Source organism: Cinclus cinclus, chromosome 12, assembly GCF_963662255.1.
Source record: "Cinclus cinclus chromosome 12, bCinCin1.1, whole genome shotgun sequence".
NCBI lineage: Eukaryota > Metazoa > Chordata > Aves > Passeriformes > Cinclidae > Cinclus > Cinclus cinclus.
Genome location: NC_085057.1, coordinates 1,547,060 through 1,570,385, shown reverse-complemented (window position 1 = coordinate 1,570,385; position 23,326 = coordinate 1,547,060). Strand labels below are relative to the sequence as shown.

The following is a 23,326-nucleotide window of genomic DNA, read 5'->3' as shown; positions in this document are numbered from 1 at the left end:
TCTTCCACAATGAATCCAGTCAAAGAGCTCAAAAATCTCTGAGCCTCCTCTCATCCTCTCTCCTCCTTTCTTCTCTGAGCACAGTATTAATTATCAATATCTCAATATTGTGCCACATGATGCTGTGTCCTGGAATGAATTTCTCTGCTTGCTGGGCTTACCTGGACCCCACTGGAGGCTGGTGTTTGGTGAAAGACTCCCCAGGCATTCTCCTACATCATCTTATCTTTTCAACATGAAAGCAGTGCAGAAGGAGCTGGCAGGTGATGGATTTGCAGTAAACTCAAACCCAGTTTTCTACAGCAAAGACAACACTGGCAAGGACCAGCATCAGTGACAAGGCTCTTGTTAATCCACTGTTAAATTCAGATCCCAAAACAAGGTTGCTTTCAATTGCTCCCGTTTCCCTACTTGCTTGCTAAAATTCCTCTCCTTTTTAGTGAGGAATTTTATTTTCAACAAAGAACTTTAGAAATTTACCCTGTTAGGTCTTAAGGCTCACCAGTTCCTTCTACCATCACTTCCATGACTTCTATTCAAGTGGAATCATTAATTAGCTTCAGTTTCTAATGAGGCCACAGTATGGCATTTTCCAAGACCCTAAAATAAGCCTACACCACATCCAAGAAATTAAAAGGAAATCGTGGTTTTCCATCAATAAAAACTCTTTGGCATAAACAAATGCTTGATATTTTATTCAAATATGTACAAGATTTCAAATAATCATTGTCACCCTGAGGATCATCACTCTCAGCTGCAGAAGGCACTTCCTAAAGAGCAGCCCCAGAAGAAGCCCATTTCTGGACATGATTTGTGGAATGTAACAAAGGGCTGTGTGAGCTGCCTGTGGGGAGATCTGTCATCTCCCAGCCCTCAATCTTGACTCCTTCAATCCCTCTCAAGGCTGCCTAGAGTTTCCTAACTTGCTAGAATTTCTTTTAAAGCTGTCTAGATGTTTATAAACTTATTGCATTTGAGTGTGGAAGCTCTACATAAATAAAATTAATTAAGATCTTGTCTAAAGAGGACCTGTTGTAGTTGACAAGGTGGTGATCAATCAAGGCTTGGACTCAATAATTCTGGAGGTCTTTTCCAGCCTAAGTCATTCTGGGATCAGGTAATCTTAAAAAACATGACTGGCATATTTCTGCTCAGTTTTGTTCCAGCTGAATCCAAAACACTCTGGTCAGGATTTAAATCCAGGCCAGCTTGCTCGTGAACACAAAGGTTCTCCAAGCGCTGTTTAGTCGTGCTGGTTTTTCTTCCCTCAGCAGGAACTTCAAGCAAGGTTTTTCCACTGTGTGTCATCAGCAAGGGACACTGCTGACATTTCTTCTCCCTGGGGTGGGATCCAGGCCTTCCTGTGGCCGAGGAAGCTCCCTGTGTCAGCGTGGCTCGGGGGCGGTGGTGGCGGCACAGCGGAAGCCCAGGTTGGACGCGGAGCTGTCGGGGGTGTTCTGGCTCCGAGCTGCACAGCGGTACCTGTAGCAGTAGGACTGCACAGCAACACACAAAGGGAACTTCTTAGCACAGCTGGGGCTCCTCAGGCAACAGCTTGTTAGATTAACAGATTAATTAGTTAGATTAATACAGCAAAACACTGCTATGGCTGTGGGACAGATCAATGAATTGATACGGAAATCGCTGCGTGAGAAACGAGGGAACCCTACACAGACACCAGCTGACACCAAAACTAGACTGGATGGCGAAGTGGCTGATAAAGTGTGAGCCAATCATCTCTCCTGCTCTGGGAAAAAGCCAAAACAACCATTCAGCTTCCCCTCGGAGGCTGAGCTGTGTATCCATGTGCTAATGCCCCACTGGAATGGACAGGGACTGGCACCTGCCTGGAAACATTTCCCTGAATGAGATGCCGGATTTCAGGGATGGGATGTAAAAAGGTGCAGCTTCAGCCTGTCAGCTCTGAGAGGGAAAAGAGCACCAGCACACAAAGATCAGTCTGAGCAGACATCAGGCACCTAATAATGAGCCCTTGTACTAACAGTAGTCAGTGGGTTTTGTCTTGATACACAGCCTAGTTTTATCACCTACAAAAAAAGACTAGGGCAGACTAGAATCTTCATAAACCTTCAAAATGGGTCATGTTATTCATCACTGAAGAGCCTATTCCAGTGTTAATTTAATCAAAACTACTAATTAACATCTGACATTGATTTCACCTAAGAAGGAAATCAGTGTAGAAAATGGGATCTCACTGTAGAAAATTTAATCTAATTATGATTTGCCAGCCACAGGCTTTGCAAGGGAAGAAGAGCAGGACAGCTTCAATGAAACAGGAGATGTACAATGAGGGGTTTTAAGCACTGCATGAGCAGAGTTGAAAACACAATTTTGTGTCATGAACAGCCATCACTCTGTGGTGACATCCTGGCTGTTCCTTCTGAAGGATTTTCAGGTATGCCACCAACTCAGCTGAAACACTTCATCTCCCAGCCAGCTCTGCAAACACTTGATATCACTGAGCCATGGAATCATAAAAGGATTTGGGATTGAAGGGCCCTTGGAGCTTACCTAGTCCCAACCCCCTGCCCTGGGCAGGAACACCTTTCACTACACCAGGTTACTCAGAGCTCCAAATCCTTTCTGGATCAAAGCCATTCTAAAACTTAAAAAACAAAGTCACATCCATACTTTGACAAGCATCACTCAAGCTCTGTCATGAAAACAGCATTAGAAGCCTACATCAATTTTAAGTTCTACATCTAAAACCCATACTGATGAAAAAACTTACTTGTTTTAGTTCCAAGCTAAGCAAAAAGAGGTCCTTAGGAACATCAGGTGTTGCTCTTCACAAATCCCATGAAAACCCTTGACAAGCATCCAGGCTGCCAGGAAACTCTGTCAGAGGATCACGGTCAAGTGCTTTCAGAGGGAAGAGGAAGATGAAAGCAGCACGTTACCTTATGGCACATGTAGGATCCACCCTTCTTCACTCTGTCCGTGCCCGAGGCCGGCCCTTTCTGGGGAAGGGAGGACACTGGTCAGTACTCAGGGAATAGCTGCTAATTACAGGCAGTAAGGACATGGAGAATGAACACTCATAAATATTCCAGACACCTTGAAATAATTCTGCCCTACAGGATTTGCAGGAGACAATAACTGTGCTCCCTCCTCACTGCCGCAAATATTTGACATTATTAAATTAATATAAACACTTGCTGCCCATTCATAATGCCTGGTAACAAGCAGGCTCCTAAAGAGGATTGTACCAGGAAGGAAATGAGCTCCAGCTTTCCCTAGTGACCAGTCTGGTCACACCAGGCCTGGATCCCACTCTCCTACCCTGTCTCAAGGGGTACAGTTGTCTCCTACCCAGGTCTGCATTACTGGAGTGATGTTCTAGAAGAACCTACCCCAGAGGAGCATTTGTAACTGAACATAAATCCCAGGGACTGTCACAAAGCCTTGGGAGTCGATGCTGGTACTCCAGCAGCTCCTGCCTGCACCCTCTGAGTTTGACTGCTTTGTGTGAAAGTTCACCAAATTGCAGCAGCTTCATATTTATTGCCAAAATGTGTACATGTGAAATAGAATTTGGCCTTTCACTGCATTTAATGACCCAGAAATACTCAAGAAAAGCCACACCCTGAGGCAGCATCCGCTCATTCCAAGCCTGGGTGCTCCTCCACAGAACAGCCCAACTCCCACACCAAGGCCTCTGGAAATTGTCCTCACAGCACCTGCAGTGGATGCACAGTCCCTGCTCTGAGATAAGCCTCTAACCAGCACAGCCATCACCCAGCCTGGTAAGCTCATTTTAAGGGAAGCCAGGTGAAAACTGACCTAAAAAAAGTTCCACAGGAACAAGACAAAGGAGAACAATGGGGCGGGCTCTGGAGCAGGATTTCCCCTCAACGCTGCAGTGCTGAGCAGCAATCTGTGCTACTGGCTCCAAAGACAGTTTATAAAGAAAGAGAAACATTTTTTGGTTAGGGTTAGAAAGCCCTGAATCTGTCATGTGGCAGCAATTTCAAAGGCTGACCTGTACTGTGTGAATGAAAGGCTCATAAGTGCATCTTTTTATTAACTACTAATCTCTTCCACCAGGCAAAAATTGAGCATCAAAGGTTATTTGGTAACAAAAAATCCCAGCTTAAATTGACCCCCACAGCCTCTGGAGGAGGACTACAGCCCTAAAACACTTCACCACCTGCAGAAATCTGCTGGAGTGTCCTCCATTAATCTATTCCATTACAAAACATTAGTCTCTTACTTAAAACCACTGAAGGTAAAGAGTTTATCATAAAACAACTGGCAAAGATGTCAGAAAATCAGAAAACCAATAGACATCATCAGCATTTGCAGTGTTAATATTTGCTTGTGCACGTATCTCACTTAGAGATGAGGGAAACTGCCTTGGCTGTGCTTCCCCTCACTAAAAGCTAATCACAGCCCAGCAATTAAGGTCACATTTGATTAAAACAAGCAAATCTCTGTTCTATCAAACACCACTGTTTTATGGCCTGACCTGGAGAAGTGCACCAGCTGGTACTGCAGGGGAGGGATATTGGCTGCCTGGTGCAAAGGGCCAGAGCTGTCCAGACTTTGATCCCAGATTTAAACCCCAGAGTTTACTGTAAATTAAAGGGTTATTCTGTACTAGAACACTGAACAGCCATATTCTAGTCTGATTATGTAAGTGCTTGTGCATTCCATTACCAAAGCTTATCAAAATAGGATTGTTCTTTTAAAAGTTACTTAAAAAAAATGCGTAAGTTTTTTTGTTAATGAAAATGAAGTTCTATTTCTCTCATTACATCAAACAAATGCTTTCTGATAACTCTGTTTTGAGAGAAATCAGTTTTCAAACAGAGAACTGCAGCTCATACCCAAAAAAAAAAAAAAAAAAAAAATCAGAGTCAGAAGTCACCAAGAAATAACCCCTAAATGGACTGTAGTTTGACTGATCTCACACACACTTTTGGGCTCTCTCTGCTAAAGGATCAATTACTTTTTTAGGGAAGAAATTGTTCCCTGTGAGAATGAGCAGCCCCTGGCACAGGGTGGAATTCCCAGAGCAGCTGGGGCTGCCCCTGGATCCCTGGCAGTGCCCAAGGCCAGGCTGGACACTGGGGCTGGAGCACCTGGGACAGTGGGAGGTGTCCCTGCCATGGCAGGGGTGGGAATGGGTGGGATTTAAGGTCCTTCCAACCCCAAACCATTCTGGGATTCTGTGACTGCAGGGAGGCACCTTCACTGTAATTCTTTATTTGAGACACTTTGGTGTTGATGATGCCAAAGCTGCAGCACTTCCCTGCTGGATTAAGGTGATGGTGGGGAACAACTGTCCTGTGAATTTTACTCTGTTAAATTCCAAGAGTTTGCTGAATTTTTTAACCTATTTAAAAAGTAAGTGTTAACAATGAGGCTTTTAGGGGTTTTTCAGATGCAAACTTATTGTCAGAATCCAGTGTCTGAGGCATAGCACTTCAAAGTGAATTCCAAAGGGTTTTTCTGATTAAATGGGTGAGGAAACTGAATCTCCTCATGAAAAGGTGTCCCAAAATAGCCAGGCTGCAGTTACCTTCTGAGACACTAGAACTGATTAGCACCAGATCTATCAGAGCCCAGCTCTTCAGTCTCTGCAGAGCACCAGGCAGTGTAACCTAAATACAGGATGTGTTCTCTGGGCTGAAAAGACTCTGAATTCTTCCAGACAGTCAGAACTCGGGCAAAGTTTTTTAACATATTTAATTTAAAAACCCAAAATCTTCAAATCAGCTTTCTAGCACTGGATAGATCTGGGCTATGCTGGGGATTGGTCACAAGGAATGGATAGAATTCTGACACAGATTGGTGGAGGGGGGGGTCATAATTGATTGTCTTACCTTCACAAATAATTACCAGGAGTAAAAAATAAACCTGCAAGTGCTTTGTAAGTTGCAAGCAAATAAAAACCACTCTATTTCATGGGGTTTTGAATGAAAAAACTCAATGTGGCCTTATTTGTCATATTCATAAATCATGGGATTTACTCATCCTGGATAAAGGGGAGAGGAGCAGATCTAACACTGGAACTGGAATCTGCTGAGACACAGCATCAGTGACCCCACACAATCTCACCCTGCAGGACCTCGATCTACCTGCCACAAAGGAAAACAAAGATTCACCTCTCAGAGCCTGGTGACTCCTCCTAAACCTCAGTTTTACCACATGTTCAGTTTAAAGCGAGCTACCAGAAGCCAGAAAGATAATTCATCAGAGGGAGAATATAAGTACAGCTTGTAGCAATATAAATGAACTAAAAACCTTCCCTTTTCTAAAGAAAATGAAATGCAATTCCATAAATTCTCCCCCAGGACACAGCCCAGCCCAGGAGCACAGAACAGCAAGTTTCCAAGCAGCAATCCTAGTGACAGAGGGGATTCTGTACTCCACGTGAAGCAAGCAAACACTTACAGGGTTGTGAAGGTCCTGGGGGGAGTGGTGCACAGCCCACCAGTCAGATGTCCACTCCCAGGCATTCCCCACCATGTTGTAGAGGCCAAAACCATTGGGGGGAAAGGCAGAGACCTGCACAGGACAGGGAACACAGCCCTGTCACCACACAGAACAGGGCTTGGATCCTCACACCAGACTGCTGAAGGTGCACTTTGAGGAGCCCCAAAAGCAGACAGCAGATCAGCAGGGCACAGCTAGAACACTTCTACATCCTGCATTTGAATCCAACAGGAAAGCTGCAATCACCTCTGTGTCCCCAGCACCCTTTTCCAGTGTGACACAGCATGTCCTTGCTGGTTTTGGAGACTGACCCTCTTCAGAGAGGCACTCCGACCAGCAGACACACCTGGCATTAGTGACCTGACCTCGCTCACACCTCCCAGATTCCCCTCCCACCAAGGAAAAGCCAGGGTGGCTGCCAACCCCTACCTGTGCAGACTCCTCTTCTGATTAAACTTTTGGACTTATTTAACTACCATCAAATAATTCATTCATACTCTTGATTGCCTTCAAAACTCCACTCTGGTTGTTATACTAGACAGGCTCAACCTTTCCCCAAAAGGGGAGTTTAATTTCTTTCAAACTGCTGTATGATTTTTGAGTTCCCAAAGCTGCGAAGCCAGGAGTGCAGGCAGAAAGTATTTCAGCTTCTGATTATAAACTGACTGGGAAGGGGGGAAAAGAGGTCAGTTTGAGAGGAACTAGAAGTTAAAATGAAAGTGATCTTTACTTTTCAATTAGCTTGTGAAAGAGTCCCTTGATAATGCTCAAGCTTGCAGTGAAATTTAATGTAACTTAAAATCTAAAATGAAAGAACACAGGGATGGAAAACAGCCAGGGCTCATTCTCCTGAAGACAGACCTTAATTTTAGGAAGATCATTTCCACATGCTGGATTGTCTTTGAGAAACACTTACAGGTGCAGTCCCCTTGTACCCATCCTCTGCTGTGTTATTGGTGGGGAATTCTCCCTGCCAGATATTGGCATAGTGCTGCCCTTTGGGCTGCAATTTGTTGCCCCATGGGAAAAGCCTGAGAAAAGACAAACAGCAGCTGTCAAACACTTTTAATTAAAAGTCAGTGTTATAGAGAATACCAGACTAGCTTGGGTTGGGAGCCTACCCAGTGCCACCCCTGCCATGGCAGGGACACCTCCCACTGTCCCAGGTGCTCCAGCCCCAATGTCCAACCTGGCCTTGGGCACTGCCAGGGATCCACAGGAGCCTGTGCCAGGGGCTGCCCACCCTTGCAATAAATACCTTTGTCCCAATACTCAATCTAAACATCCCCTCCTTACCTTTAAAGCCATTCCCTGTGTCCTGTCCCTCTATCCCTTGTCCCCAGTCCCTCTCCAGCTCTCCTGGAACCACTTTAGGAGCTCTGAGCTCTCCCTAGAGCCTTCTCCTCTCCAGGTGAGCTCCCCCAGCTCTCCCAGCCTGGCTGCAGAGCAGTTCTGAGGGTAAGAACCCCCTCCTGGTGTTCCACACCCCGGCTGCAGCCCCTGGCCAGGTACCTGTTCTCAAGGCCCCCTCGACAGCTGTACTCCCACTCAGCCTCTGTTGGTAAACGCTTCCCTGCCCACGTGCAGAATGCCAGGGCATCATTCCAGGACACATGAAGGACTGGATGGTCCATCCTGGAAGCAAAATGAACAGGACAAGCTCCTCAGGGCACCAGGCAGACTCACAGAGCATAGCACAATGGGACACCCACACAGGACTGAGTTACAGCTGGACCAGGCACCAGGTGACTTTTACAGGAAAGAAGATGCTTAAGGGAAGGCAGCAGAATGCTGGAAGGGAAATGCAGCCATCAGAGGGAAACAAGGAAGAGAAAGGACAAACTTCTGTTTGTCTCATCATGCTCCTACATCCACCTCTAGACTTAAAGGTAATTATGGATCAGTCAAAGATACTTATGGTCTGTGCTTTCTCACGTGCAGCACCCAGGAGGCAGCAGAGAACTGTCCACACCCTGCCCTCTGTGGGAACATGGGTGCTTGCAGACCCAAAGGAAAGCACTGCCAAACCAGCCTAGCAAGGGCCATCTCAGCCAGAAGCCAGGATTCTCAACAGGAAAACACACACTGCAATTTAATGGTGATTGGTCTTCAATCCCCTGTGGCTCTACTCCTGGTCTGGGTCCTGTCCTTGCTGTCAGCTGTGGAGTTTTGAAGAAGTGACATGAGTAAGAGTCTTACCAACATGAGCTTTTGCAGCACCCTGTCCAGCAATCTGAACTGCAGAAATTTAGCTGGGAAGTGATTTTCCTTGGGTGCTTTAAGCAGTCCAGTCTACACAAGAACTCCCATCTTTAATGGGGTTTGGTTCCAGGACTGGCATTAAAATCCTTGTCTCTTTTTCCAGAAAAAGGCAAAAAATGCTCAGGCATTCTTGCAGAAGGATCCTCCCCATCCAAACCTCCAATAGACCAAGATGCTTCCAGAGCTGAGGGTCCAGGAGAGAGGAACTGCCTGTAAACTTCTCTTTTCCGCCCCATTTAAGAATCCGACATATCCCTGTTAATCCATGGGGCCACTTCCACATCCTGGCTCCCAGCAGCTGTGCCAGGCCAGGTCTGCACCACCCTAGCACAAGCCCAGAATTTCATGGCAGGTTTCCAGCTCCTGTCTGCTGGCTCTGACCTCAATTCCTGGCTCCCCCTAACAACGCCTCCAGCTATTATCTCTATTTTTGCCTCAGATAATTCTTTCCTTGCCCTTGGAGAGCAGGCAACTCGTTACTGAGCACTTGAGCCATCAGATGAGATGGTGCACTAGCAAAGTCCTGTCCTTAGAGGACTCAAAAACCTACTAGATCTAGGCTAGAGAGGCTGATTTGATTTCAAAATGCTGTTAAGAAACTTTCACTAGTTGTTGAAGTGCCAACTTCCTTGACACCTGCCTAGAGAAGGAGCAGTTGCAATGCAAGAGGTCCCAAATGACGACATTTATTTCATTTTCTAAGCCCAAAATTCATCCCACTTCAGAATAGAAAGCAATTGCAAGGATCAGAAAGTTTCAGGGTTCGTGCAGGCAAAGTGTAAGAACTAACTGTAAGAAAAAGCAGATTTTTCCCAAAGCATTTAGAAGTTCCAGATAGTCACAACTGATTTCCCACAGAGTCAGAATACAGTAAAAAAAAACCACAACACTCTTCATTCTGTTCCCCGAGAAAGAGGCTTCCAAATCCCACATGGAAGAGTTCACCCCACCCAGACTCCCACACTCCAGGAGTGTGCACACAGTGAGGATTTATTCTTCCTCTCCAAATCCAGGTGTGCACTGGAGTTTCTGACCCTTGGAAGATCTGCAGTGCTTCACTGCTGGTACACCAGCCTGAACAGAAGCACTGGGGCTCAACCAGCACGACAGATCTTTGTGCCCCACACCACTGACCATGGCCATGCAATGCTGCATGCAACACATTACAAGGTGGGGAAACAGTCCCAGAAGCAGCAGCAAACAGGTGACTAAATAAACAAAACCCCTTTCCTGCAGCCCCAGTCCTGCTGGGAGGCACAGGGACAGCCCCCAGCAGTGTGTGTGATGATGGAATGGGTGTTCATGGCTCACCTGCTGGAGATGCTGGAGTCAGGGCCCTCAGGGTGCTTCCAGCTGGCTCCTTTCACAGGCAACCACCAGGGAGCAGCTGCCACCTGAAAAAGGACAAAAGCAGCAGGGAAGGACACTTAAATTCCCAGCTAAGGGATTTTCTGAAAAACCACCAGATCCCTTCCAACCCAAACCAGTCAGTGCCTGTATGAATTCCACCTGGCTGACTTCAGTCCGGTACAATCTGCAGAGAGGGAACAACAAAAATTACCATTTTGGCCTAAAGAGCATTTTCACCCTAATTATTTGCTGCCTGGACTCAGTGTTTTGAGATCACTGGATCAGCCCCTGATGATGTCCTTTAGCTGCAGGTCAAACACAATTCTTGAGACACATTTGCTTTCCAGGTCATTAACCCCCTAAGCTGATTTTAAATTATTTGCTCTCAGCTTCCAGAAGGTGGAGACAGAAGAACCACACAAGGGAAGTGAAGCATGAAGCTTTTTTCTTTTTTTTTTTTCCCTTCCCAGCTGGTTTGCTGGGAAACATCACACAGCCCAAAATTCTCTGTAGCAATGCAGACATTGAGTAGTTCTCTCAAATCAGAAGTCCCAAATTTGGTGCTTCAGAGCCAAGAAGTTTTTCCTGGAAGACATTCTTTAAGGATTTCTTCTATAATGTTTACTTCAGAGCAGAGGAGGTCATGTTTAACTGTTCTGTTCTGATTCATGCTCACTTAGAAATACTTATTTAAATAATGGGGCCTTCACTGCGGCAAAAAAAAAAAAAAGGAACATTTATACCACCCATCAACAGCGGGTTTATTCCAGCAGCTGCTAAAATCCAAAATACTCCTATTACAGAGATAATGTCCATAAAGAACAAAAAAAAAAAAAAAAAGGAAATAAGCCTGGAATGCTTTAGGAGTTAAACAACCTAGAGGCTGGTTAGTCCTAGGCTGACTGTGTCAAGTGTTAATTCACAGAGGTAGGAAAGGTGCCAAGAATGTTACCCTTTAACTCAGTAAACCTTCAGAGCAAAGCCTCAAAAGTCACTGCAAGCTGGTATTGAGGAGACCCAGAATCCATCTCCTCAAACAATTTGAACAGCAGCTTCTATGGGGAAGCTGCATCCTCCAACAGAACATGTAACTACACATGTGTGGGAGAAATCATCTATGTCACATGTAAACTGTTGAGAAAACGCTGACCCAAGCCACACATCAAATCACTCACTTGGATATTTCAGTAGGAAAAATCAGCAGAAGTGCCCAAACACACATTATCTTGGGTTTAGAGCACCTCACGAGGCTGTGCTCTGACACTCCCCTGACAGCCTTCCCTCTTCCCCTCTCAGCACACACAGATTTTGCCTACAGCACATCTGGGTATCTGAAAGCTCCCTGCAAATCAACAGCAATCCTGCACTAAAGCTGCACAGCCCACAGCTTTAGGGAGCTCTGGGGAAGGGCTGTGAAGTGCCTGAGGAGGCTGCAGGACTCCTGCAGGCTGGGAAGGTGTTCAGACACAGGGTGTGGACACCCTCCCTTCCACAGGAACACCCGAGTGCTAAGCACCAAAGGAACAAAGATGCCGGTTTTTACAGACCCCTCTCTGACCCCCGCAGACAATTCCAGTTTTTACAGACCCCTCTCTGACCTCCCAGGACAATTCCAGTTTTTACAGACCCTCTCTGAGCCCCCCCCAAGCACCACAAACACAACAATCAGTGCCTGCCCCCGTTGTGGCTCAATACCTAACAAAGGACATTCTCATCCCTAGCAGAGCTTGCTACCCTTGGCAAAAAGCATGAGAAATATCTGATCTCTCATGGGGAATTACAGCTCTGTTACTGAGCATTCAAACCCCAAAACGAGACCTTCCTGCAGATACTCTGCTCAACTCTCACAGCACTGAAGCTTTAGAGTGATGGAGCTGCTAAACTGATACAACAGGCAAGAGGTTTGAAACTAGTGTGATTTAACCAATTCCTTGCCCATACTGAGGTTTGACCTTTAAACTATACTGAAAATAGGACAGAAATCCAAAATTAGCATTTTTACAGCTATTTAAGGAAAATAAAAGAACAACAGAACCATTTGCTAAATCTAAAATCTGAAAGATCACAAGAAAGATTTCAACAGTTTCTAAGCACAACATATTTTTGTAAATTAAACTGCTGGGTTTTAGATAAAAACATCTCTGCAGGAGACTGCAAAGATTTACACTTTAGAAGACTTTAATTTTGGAAAACATTTTTGTGATGCAAAAGAAAAAGCAGATGCTTTCAATCAGGCTGGTTTATTTTAACCCAAGAAGAATGTCTCTCCACAGGAGAGCACTGTGTGTGCTCAGCTCCGGGTTGTGGATCTGCTGATCTGAGCACCAAATGGCTGCTAGGCTGTGCAGAGCACCCAGAGAGGTCCCACATCCAGGGCTGGGACAGGGGTAACAGGGACAGAGCACGGAGAACCTGCAGGAATTACCTGGACACTCCTCTAAGGCAGCCCCTGGCACAGCTGAACAACCCCGAGCTGCTCCTTCCAGAAATCTCCTACCTCAAATCTACAGTTCTCTCACAGAACTTCTCACAAGTCTTTAAAGCTTTTAATTGCTCTAAATCTAATTAGCAGAAGAGCTAATTAGACTGAGATATTACAACATCACAGTTAATACAGCCAAGCCCTCCCTTGCCAATAATGAGCTTAGTTACTTTCATAACACCCCACGTTCCGCTCTCCTCTCTGAAACACCTTCTGTGCACTGACCACTGAATTCCTGCTGCCAAAACAGCAGCAGATGCTGCTGAACAGATCTTCAATCAGAGGACAATCCCCTTCCTTTTGGATAATTCTGGCAGCATATCACCTGCCCCAGGGGACCCACACCTGCCCTGCAGTCCTTACACCCTGGTGCACAGGGAAACTTCCCAGAGCAAAGCAGAGCCACAAAGGATTGTTTTGGTCTGATCCAGCTGGAAACGGGGATTATCCAGCTCTCCCCTCCAGGATTAAACTTTAAGGACTCACTGTTCTGCTTCTTACAGACTCAGAGCAGTGTGAAAAGAGAGCCCAATGTGATAACAATGAGAAGAGTTCGAACAATTAATTCCGACCCACAGCTCTGTGCTGGGCGGAGCAATTTGCAGAGCTCAACTCCCACTAACAGCCTGCAGAAAACTCCTTCTAACTATTCCATTTTCTTTTCCAAGTAGGCTGGGACAGCCTAACTTTAATTGCTCCATTACTTCATGATGTCAAGATTTTTAAACTACTTCACAATTACCTTGAGGAAAATTCCTTCCTAAAAATCTATGTAGAAAAGAAAATTGGAGTGCAGAACAACATCAGGTGAGTTTCACTGTCAGCATTACCCTGTTGCTGCTACTGCAGTAGCACCCCTAAAAACCACCCCAAAGCCACCCAGCCCATAGCCATAAAAACATTTATTCGTCTTGCACCAACATGAACCAGGCCACGTTTGAGAAAAACAACCCTCACTTGAAGAGCAAATCTCAAATTTGAATCAGATTTATGTATTCAAAAAAATTACCAAAAATAAACTCAGAGTAGCTCATCTTGGCTCAGACGCCAACATTTCCATCAAGTAGCAAGTTCCCTGAAATAACAAAGCAGTACATTTGAACCTTAAGTCAGGCCTACAAGTTGATGACAAATTCATGCTGCTGTCCAGACACAGGGCACCAAACATCATCTTTCTTTGTGCAACAGCATTCTAATTTTAACACTATTTTAATGCAGCAAAGCCTTACACCAGGTCAGGATAAAACAGCTGGGAAACTAAAAGAAAAAAAAAACAAACTAAAAGTGACTGCACAGTAAGAACTTCAGAATTAACTGTGTGAAGAGAGATTCTAAGTGAAAAGTAGACCAAGTCTGGAAACCACTTTAAGAATCATTTATCAAGTGGTGGGTTCTTAAAAACAAAACCACTCCAGTTCAGAAGCTGACTCAATAGGTTACCACTTCCTTGAATGAGATGGTGTTAAGAGCTGTACAGCCTTAATATGCAAAAGGATCTTGCTAGCATTGGTAGGGCGTGAGAAACTATTTGTTACTCAGTAAAGAATACAATTTTTGGATGAGGTTTTATTTAATCCATGTAAGGCAGATACATATAAATCTCTTGACAGTTTTTCCTCCTCTAAGTCAGATCCTAAACCTCGAGCACTGAGTGATGAACTACTGAAAAAAGAGGCAGATGGAAAATGGAACATTTTTAGCAGGGTAAGAAGTTTAAGAAATAAAAATAATTACTGTGCAATGGACCCACTTCATTGTCCCTGCAGAGAACAAACCTGCTGTAATTATGGGCAAGGACAGAGGATAAACCCTGTCACACACAGACCCAAACTCACAGTTAGCAGAATATTTGACCAGCAGGTAACTCACACCTGCATCAGGGGTTGGATCTCCAGAGGTCCTTTCCAAGCCCAGCCAGCCTGGGATTCTGTGAATGGCTGATTTTGCCAGCTCCTGCAATTCCCATGCTATTTATTCTATCAATTAAAAGTCCCAGCTCCCCCAAAGCTCTAATTACAGAAGAATCTGTTCTCTCTTAATTTCTAACGTTAATGGCCTCCCTCATGAGCTCAGAAACAGAAGCAACAAGGGGGTTTGCTTAATATTGAATATAGATACTATCTGCCTTAAGATCCAGTATTTTGCAGCAGTTTGAAACTGCACAGCAAGGAAAGGCAGCAACTTTAAAATATATTTAATTTTACTTTGGAAGTCATCAGCTACAAAAAATATTTCAAACTTGATTGGAAACAAGCACTTTCATGAAGGGACCTTTTCTCTGCATAAGGAAAGGACACTGAACTTCAGTTCAGACAGTGTAAAACTTCACAGCCCTGTCAATCCTCCAAGAAAAATAACCACAAATATGTGATGCAAAAATCCACTCAGATTCATTAAGTGCAAGTTTTGGAATCAGAAGAAGCTTCTTTTGAGGAATTGATATTCCTGGTGAAGGCAGACACCTCTGGAAGTCTAATTTCCAGACAACATCCAAATCTACACTCCAACTGGGCATTTTTTCCACTAACCAAGTGCACATGAGCTGTAAGGAATAAGATGTGCAGGGATTTATCCCCAGCCTGAGGCACAAACTGTGCCCTGCTTTAACGCTGCAGTTCTGATAAACACGGGCTAATATTCCTGGCAATTCCCAGGGAGAATTCCAGCACATCCTTCTTTATCCCAGCAGTGGGAGTAGAGCACAAAAACCCACAGATGAACAGTTCAATAGTTCCATCTTCCAGCTCCTTGCAGGGAGTTGCTGAAACACTGGGGGCTGCAAGAACAGCTCACCCAGCCCACACTGGCACTGATGTCCTACCTGCAGCCAGGGCTCCTCTCAGCAGCAGTTTGAGATGTTCAGCTGAAATGCAGAATGTTTCAATTTGGGGTAATTCTGAAATAGGCAAATTGCACATCTCCAGGCCAGTGCAGAGATTTCCATACACGCAGAGATGAAAGTAGCATCCCATAGCTCTGGATGGGCCAGAACTTCGTGTTTGCTTGAGCTGCCAGTGAGCCAATTCCATTGCATTCCAGACCCAAAATTCTATACAGTCAAAGGCAGCACACACATTTGTATGCTCTCAGGCTCTTAAGAGCAGAATTTATCTGGCCTTGATGAAAAAAATTAATTTTTCTGCCTTCCACGAGCCAAGAATAACAACATCCCCACCTCTCCAGCGAGCAGAGACTGAGGCTGCACTCCTGTTGTGCCATGCTGGTTCCCTTTTCCATGGTACCTGGACAGCAACGAAGACTCCTGCAGGGATTAGCAAGAGCTCTCAAATCCCCTCAGATTAAGTGGAATCCCAGAATGGTTTGGGGTTGGAAGGGACCTTAACGCCCATCCATTTCCATCCCTGCCATGGACACCTCCCACTGTCCCAGGCTGCTCCAACCTCACTGTCCAACCTGGCCTTGGGCACTGCCAGGGACCCAGGGGCAGCCACAGCTGCTCTGGGACCCTGTGCCAGGGCTGCCCACTCTGCCAGGGAACAATTCCTTCCCAATATCTCATCTAGCCCTAGCAGTGGGAAGGGATTCCCCTTGTCCTGTCCCTCCAGCCCTTTCCAAAGTTCCCCTCCATCTCTTCCGGAGCCCCTTTAGGCCCTGAAAGGGGCTCCAAGTTCTCCCCAGATCCTTCTCTTCTCCAGGCTACATGTGAAGAATTTGAGATGCGAAGCTCTCAAAACTTGTTAAGCCCACACAAAGCATTTCAGCTTCCCCCCCCACCCTACAAAATCTTTTTCCATTTGAAGGAGCCCTCTCCAGTTCCACCAGTAACACTCATCTGGCACAGCACTAAATCCCCCCCTCTCTGCCACGTGACCACCGCAAACTTGGGAGGCCAAAACTAAAAAGTGAGCTCCCAGAAATCTTCAGCAATTGCATCACTGGCTGCTACACCCCTTTTTACTGCTTCCCTTCCAGAGGCCGAGGCCAGCCCACATTTCTGGCTATCTGGGAGCCCACCTCACCTCCAGGAAAGGCACACCCAGGGCTCCAACAATCACCCTATGTGCTCAGCTGGGTAACTCCTGCAGCAGCTGCCACCAGCCCCAGCCAATGGCTCTGAGGCTGTGAGAAATCATCTTTAAGAACTGGAGAAGACAAAGTGGCCAAACAGAGCAAAATCCCCAACAGACACACACAGCTCATCATTTCTGCTATAAACTATTTAGTTTGGTACCTCCACTTTCACCTCTCTAGTTATTTCACTGCATGGGAAATAGTGCTTAAAAATTTACATTCCTGTTGGTCTTTCCTTCTATTCACATTTGTATTTCACATCCCTGTTCACCTGGAGAAAACCTTGCCAAAACACTCCTGGGCCACTGAAGCAAAGAAAAACCACAATCCTTTCTCCCATTGGTTGGTTGGAGGGATTTTCAGTGCCAGTAACACACCAATATTTATACCTTATTTCTGCCTTTCATCCCATAGTTATGATTGAAGACGATGACTTTTAACAGCAAGTTTACTTTTAACAACTCCAGAAAGCCTCCATAAAGCAGCAGCCAAAAAAGACCAGTTGGGCTCCATTCCAGGCTTCTGGTATAATACTTGTCCTGTGAGCACTGCAGCCAACACTTGGAAATTTGGCTGACACACTCAAGAAAGTGGCTCCCAACATTCTGTGTTTACAAAATTGCCAAGGCTGATCTTACAGCAACATTCTTGGGGTTTGTTTCTTTCTTTTAAAACACAGAACCTGATTTAGGGATTTCTGCATCACAGAACTACACAGGAAAAGGAATTTCTCCCATACTGGCTGTTGGGAAAATGGGATGAGCTATTCATTTTTTTAATTTGTATTTTTTATTATTTTTATGAAGGCAGAACAAATCCGTGGATGGATTTAGCATCAGTTATGCTGATGGTGGGAACTGCAATTTAGCCTTATCTCTCACAGTGCACAAATGTTAGTCCTGAATTAAAAGATTACAAACTGCACTTGTAATCTTCCTTCCCTGGCAGGAGGAACCAAAATCCCACGTTCTTTGCCAGTCCCTCACAGCACACACACACACAGGGCTTCCTGAAACCTCCCATCTCTCAGGCTCCTCCTTGAAAACAAAAATCAAACTGTGCCCCATCAGAGTTGAGGATAATTCTGACAGGAGGGGAGCTCAGGAGCTGATTTTGTCCAAACCTGTGCTCAGAGCAGATCCACTCATCCAGGAGATGACAGGACACAATCTGCTTATCTGCCAAGAGCTGCAAAGGGAACCTGACCTCTTAAGGAAGAGGTAAATGAAGCCTGAGGAAGACTCAGCAACACATTCAAAGCAGAAAACGAGGAAAGGGAGGGGAGGGAAGATTTACTACAGAACTTTCTTTTTAAATCCATCTTCACTTTCACTCAACAGGAAAAACAGGTCAGCTCCAGAGTAGTCAGCACTGCCCATCCCAGGATCACTGGGGTGCCCAGGGAGATGAGGGGAGCTGGAAAAGCAGCAAATGAACACAGGATCTCCTATAGAGGAGGAGGAAAAATCATAAACTCCAGCCATTCACAACATAAGGAGTCTTACAGACACAGCCTAAACTTCTCAGAGACATCACAGAGTTCAGTTTTCCCTGCTGTGACTGCAAACAGAGCCCAGGGGCTGCTCAGGGAGTTTCCCCCTGCTGTGCTACTCACTGCTTGGTGGATGTCAGCCTTCACTGCTTCACTCAGCATCCCCTCAAACACAAAGGAGTCACCAAACTTCTCTGCCTATGGAAAGAACAGAGGATTCAACCATTATCACTCATTATTATTCATCAAAGGAATGCTATTCTTAGAGCCCCACTCAACATTTACAGCTTTGCTTTATCAAGGGTAAGAAAATTCAGTGAATCATTAAGGCAGGAAAAGACCTCCAACTATCAAGTCTAACCTTTGACCAAACAAATTCCAATAGTGATTCAGAGCTCTTTTTCAAGGAGGCTGTTTTGGAACAGAAAATAAGGGATTTTTTTTTTCTCTGGATGTTGTTTTTGTTCAGCAGCCACTGGGCAGATGGCAGCTCACTGAGCTTCTGCACATGTTTTTACTTTTATTAATTAAAAATGAAGCTCAGATTGTCCCAACTGCTTTCAAATGCTACAGTCACCAATCTAATATGAAAGGGCACATTTCATTCCTCTTATTTTTCCTTCAGGAATCACAATAAAAGATTGAGCCTTGTCACTTACTGCTCCACCATCACTAGTAACATGTTTTAAAGTGCTGCTACAACAATAAAGAGTTAAAAGTAACTCAATCATTATACCTAGCATTATACAAATCCAAAAGAACAAAAAATAGAAATAATTTGGATCAATCACAGTATATTATGCCAAGAGAAAAAGAAGGGAGGAGGTGTAAGTGGAGCACTCAGTTACACCAGCTGAGCCATGAGTTCTGAAACAGAGCCCACGTGATGCAGTTCTACCTGCCAGAGCTTCAGGAACATTTGGGTAACACTCTCAGGCACAGGGTGGGATTGCTGGGGTGTCTGTGCAGAGCCAGGGGTTGGACTTGGTGGTCCCTTACAGATGAGGATATTCTGTGATTCCACATTTAACCCCATCACACACGTGCTCATTCCAGCTGCTGTTTGCAACAAGCAAGTTTTGTTCCACTCCAGATAGTTAAACTGCCTTTTTTTTCCCCATAATTATCGAGCTAAGAAACAGAAAGAGTAGACACAAGAAGCATTTCATCCAACCAGAAGGATCCTGCCTTCCAAATGAGAACCAGTTCATCAAGTGAATTCAGCCAAGTGCCTCCTTGGAGACCTGCTCATTACCGAGGTTTTCATTCTCCTGAAAGGGCTGTCAGGGCTTTGTCAAAGTTGCATAGGAACAGTCACCTGTCGGGAGGGATCAGAGCCTCAGGCACAGGTGGCTCCTTTCTGGGAGGAGCCTCCACTTATCCTTAGTCCATTGTTCCCAGGAGCACGCACACAATTATCACTGCAGCTGCTAGTGCCTCCTCCTTAAGCACAGGGCTCTCTCACAGCAAGGAGCTGTGCTGCAGAGTCCGTGGCCATCTCAGTTTCTTAAACACCTTCCCCAGAGGTTTCTCTAAAAAAAGGAAAATCTAACCTGGTCGTACTGGTACAAAGAGCTCCAGGACCCAAATACCAAAAAACCCCAAGCAAACCACCCCAAAAACCCCTGTAGAGAGCTGCTGGCATCACCCAAGCTGCAGGGTAGACATGAGTTCAGGTGGCAATTATTAAACACCGCAACAAACAGCCCAGGACAGCAAGACCAATTCCTTCTCCCCAGTACTTCCATGAGAAATACTGGAGTATGCTAATCCCACACAAGCATTGTGATGCCCTTAAAAAAGAAAAGCCTGGGCTTCCAGCTGGGATTTTGTGAGGCTGAGAGGAGCTTGGACGCCCTTGTTCCTTACCTCAGTGATGTAGCCTGTAGAGTTCACAAATCTCTCAAACTCCTGGTTGCTGACCTCGTACTGGTCCATGTAGAAGCTGTCAATGTGGACTCTCCGGGCAGGCCCCTCTCCATCTTGCTGGATTTCAGGCTCCTGGGTGCCCATGGTGAACACCCCTCCTGGAATTGCCACCATCTGCACAGCAAACACCACCCAAAAGGTTGGGAAAGTGAAGGACTGAGAAGCCCCACGCTGCTTTTACTCCTCCTGCACCTCATCTTTGTAGGCGTTTTTGAAACAGCATTTTGACCAGCCCATTTGGGGGAACAGCAAAGGGAACAGAAATTGGGAACAAGTCCCCATTTGCAACTTTTTTACATGAATTCTGGGTCATGCTTGTGAACTCTCATGAGGAGAAACACACTGTGTTTCCTGTGTTGCACTTTGATGTTATGTCTGCAGACACCACTGCCAGGGTAGCAAAGGAGCAGTAAAGGAGTTCACAGCAGCTCCCCAGCACCTCTCCTGGTTCTTCAGGGAAGCTGGAGTATCTGGCATCACCTTACTCATCCCATTTCAGTATTTCTTCTCCACTGTAGATCCCTCCTGCTTGGGTCTCTGCCAGCAACACCTGAAATTCACACAACTTGAACTGGCCCATAAAAAATGCCACAAATATCTTCTTTGGACTACCCACATCTGAAGCTGGCTGTGGCCTTGTAACTTTCTCCACCGAGAAGAATCTGAGCTCTTAAAGACAGTCTGAACCAGACTCCATAAAAGGCTTCAAGATAAATTTTCTTATATTTTTTAGGACTTAGGAAATGACAGTGTGGTGCAAAGTTGCACCATTTCCTTCCTTCCAACCTCTCTTCAACCCTCGGTAGCTGAAACAACTCCCTGGAGATGTTTCCAAGCCAGGCTCAGAACTCACCAGGCTAAAACCATGTGCAAAATTAACTCTTAGTGGCTCCCCAGCTCTAAAATAATGGTGGAAATAAATAATCCTGTTTGTGGGTGATGCAGAGGCCAATTCTTCTCTCACTTGTCTGCTAGTAAATAAGTTTTCTAGCTGAGCATCATCAAGTTACATTGTGAGCATAATTTAAACCAGCAGTAATTAGCTCTCATTACCTACTGCTGGAGTTTCCAGCTGCATAAAGAGACAAAGGATTTTTTCATCCTCCAGACCCACGGTGAACAGCTCAGGTTTGTCACACAAAATATCCATCGGTGACATAGATCCCAAGCACAACGGGGATTATTTAATTCGTACTCTAAACTTTTTCTAATGGGTGAAGGCAACCTGCAGTACCGGAGTCACCCTTGCTGCTGTCCCTATTTCACTCAGCGAGCTCCCACACTGCCTGCTGGACACAGGTCTTTCCAAGCCGATGCAGCCTCTCAGCATTACAACAGAGGCAGCTGCAGAGGAAGCCCCTCACGTTTTCCTGTTCTCTCCGCGAGGCAAGAGCGAGATGGGGCCAGAAGCAGCACCCAAGCCCAATCCCAGTTTCCCAGGGGCTCGGCCCACCCGCCTATAATTTAACTGGAGTCTCTCCACAGCAGTTCCCCGGCTGCCCGTTATCCCGGAGGAGGCCGTGCTCCGCCAGGGCCGCCCCACGGCCCGGCCCGGCCCGGCCCCGCCGCTCACCGGCCCGCGCCCGGCGCTCCGCCCGCTGCCCGCCGCCGAGTAGCGCCGCGCCGCCGCCTCCCGCCCGTCCCCGGCGGCCCGGCTGGCGCTGCAGCCGCAGTCCCCGCTGCCGGCAGTCCCGGCGGCCGCCGCCATTGCCATGGCCATTCCCATTGCCATTAGCAGCGGGGAGAGACAGCGGCACAGCCAGCTGGGCGCGGCCATGTTGGCGGCGGGGCCACGTGCCGCGCGTCGTCACGTGACCAGGCGCGTCTTAAAGGGGTCGCGCCGGGAGCTGAGGGGACCGTGAGGGGCGGGACTGGAGCTGCTCCATCGTGTCCCCTCCCTGTCCCCTCCCACACCGGTTCCTGCAGGGCTCGTGTGCCTGATGGAGGCTGTGGAGCAGCGCTCTGATGAGGCCTCTCTGGTCCAGAGAAGACTGCGAGGGAAGCTCAGCAATTCACGTAAATATGTTAAATACCCACACAAATCTCACCGGTCCATACAAACACCTCAGATATCTCATAAGGGGCGCCAAGAGCGTGGTTCCAGGCCTTTTCCAGGAAAGGAGCTTTGGTATTCCCCGTCTCCAGCAGGGAACTCACAGTTCCTGGTTCTCTTTCGTTTTTTCTGCAGTTCACTGTAATTGTTAAAGATTCTGTAAAATCTTTACTTTCTTGTGGGAGCTCCTGTTCAGAGTTGTCAACAGAATGGATCATCTGCATCATCCCCTATGCCTAAGTAAATCTTTAGTCATCCTGTGGAATATTCATTCAAAATACTCCTTATAATTTTTGCAGTGAAAAGAAGCATGGCCAGAGTGAAGGAGGGGTTTTATTGTTTGAGTGCTGAAAGGAACTGCACTCGAATGCGTTTGCTCTGTGAAGTTTTACTGTGTGTAAAATGGCAGCACTGGGATGAATTCCAGTTATCCATCATTAGTCCCTTTTGCCCTGTGACATGCTCCAGAAGATCAGCAGAGTGCAGGAAAACATATGAATGCAAACTTAATTATACGAATAACCCTTTCTGCTTTGGGGTCAGAAAATGGAAATGTTCCTTTTGCATTGACACGGTGATCTTTGTCCTTTGTTAAGGAATGAATGTCTGTGAAAATGAGAGTTAAATCCAATTTATTTTCTCCTGCTAAATTTTTCCCAACACAATTCACTGAAGCGAGAGCAAAATGTAGGCACCCAAATTCTACAGACTTCTAGAACTGAAAACAGTTTGCCAGAATAACCTCCCCCTGTGAAAGCCATGGGATTCTGCCTGTGTGGTGATGGAATTCAGGAAAATCAGCTGATTTCCAATGAGCTGGGACAGCTCTCTAGTGTATCCTGCCCACTCGTTCTCATGGCTCGTTTTCCTGGAATTCTTGTGTGCATCATTTGTGTAGTTCCATCAGGAGGGTTCATATTCCTTCCTCTCCCTGGAGAACAGATGAAATAATTACAGTTTGCTTCTGAGCAGCATCCAACTTGCAGTCTGAGATCCTAAGGACTTTGGAGGACTTTTGCTGGTGTGGATCATTTTGTGCTCAGCCATGCAGGATTTAGTTTTTCCTCACACTGAGTCCTTATGCTTCTGATCTTGATGTTATTAAAATGTGATGGGAATGAGAGATTTTCCAGTGCTTCACTAAGAGGCTGAGGTGTTCTGACATTTGTCATCCCTGAGCCCTGGCATGGATCTCCCTAAGGACAGGGAACTTCTGGGATCATCTTCCCCATTGTGAAGACCAGTCATGACCAAGAAGAGACAG

At 46.0% G+C, this 23,326-nt stretch overlaps 1 protein-coding gene across 2 annotated transcripts; it reads right to left on the bottom strand.

Moving 5' to 3' along the window:
• SUMF1 (sulfatase modifying factor 1) lies at positions 1–21,786 on the bottom strand. 2 transcript variants are annotated; one of them, XM_062500461.1, is made up of 9 exons: positions 21,583–21,786; positions 19,950–20,123; positions 18,204–18,278; positions 10,036–10,118; positions 7,975–8,097; positions 7,379–7,493; positions 6,421–6,534; positions 2,922–2,981; positions 1–1,496 (listed from the first exon to the last, which is right to left on the bottom strand). In XM_062500461.1, exons 1-9 carry the CDS (start codon positions 21,784–21,786, stop codon positions 1,386–1,388), a joined length of 1,059 nt encoding a protein of 352 aa, XP_062356445.1. In that variant the 3' UTR covers positions 1–1,385. The 2 variants fall into 2 exon arrangements, with proteins under 2 accessions (XP_062356445.1, XP_062356446.1); XM_062500462.1 differs by lacking the exon at positions 6,421–6,534 and having other exon boundaries at positions 21,583–21,743.
• Between the last annotated feature and the right edge of the window lie 1,540 nt (positions 21,787–23,326).

Excerpts from the sequence above, each read along its gene's own strand:
- SUMF1 (XM_062500461.1), bottom strand. The coding sequence starts at position 21,786 with ATGGCCGCGCCCAGCTGGCTGTGCCGCTGTCTCTCCCCGCTGCTAATG. Across the intron at positions 2,982-6,420 it reads CCCAGGACCTTCACAACCCT|AAAGGGCCGGCCTCGGGCAC; the intron begins GTAAGTGTTTGC and ends TCCCTTCCCCAG. Across the intron at positions 1,497-2,921 it reads GATCCTACATGTGCCATAAG|TCCTACTGCTACAGGTACCG; the intron begins GTAACGTGCTGC and ends GTTGCTGTGCAG.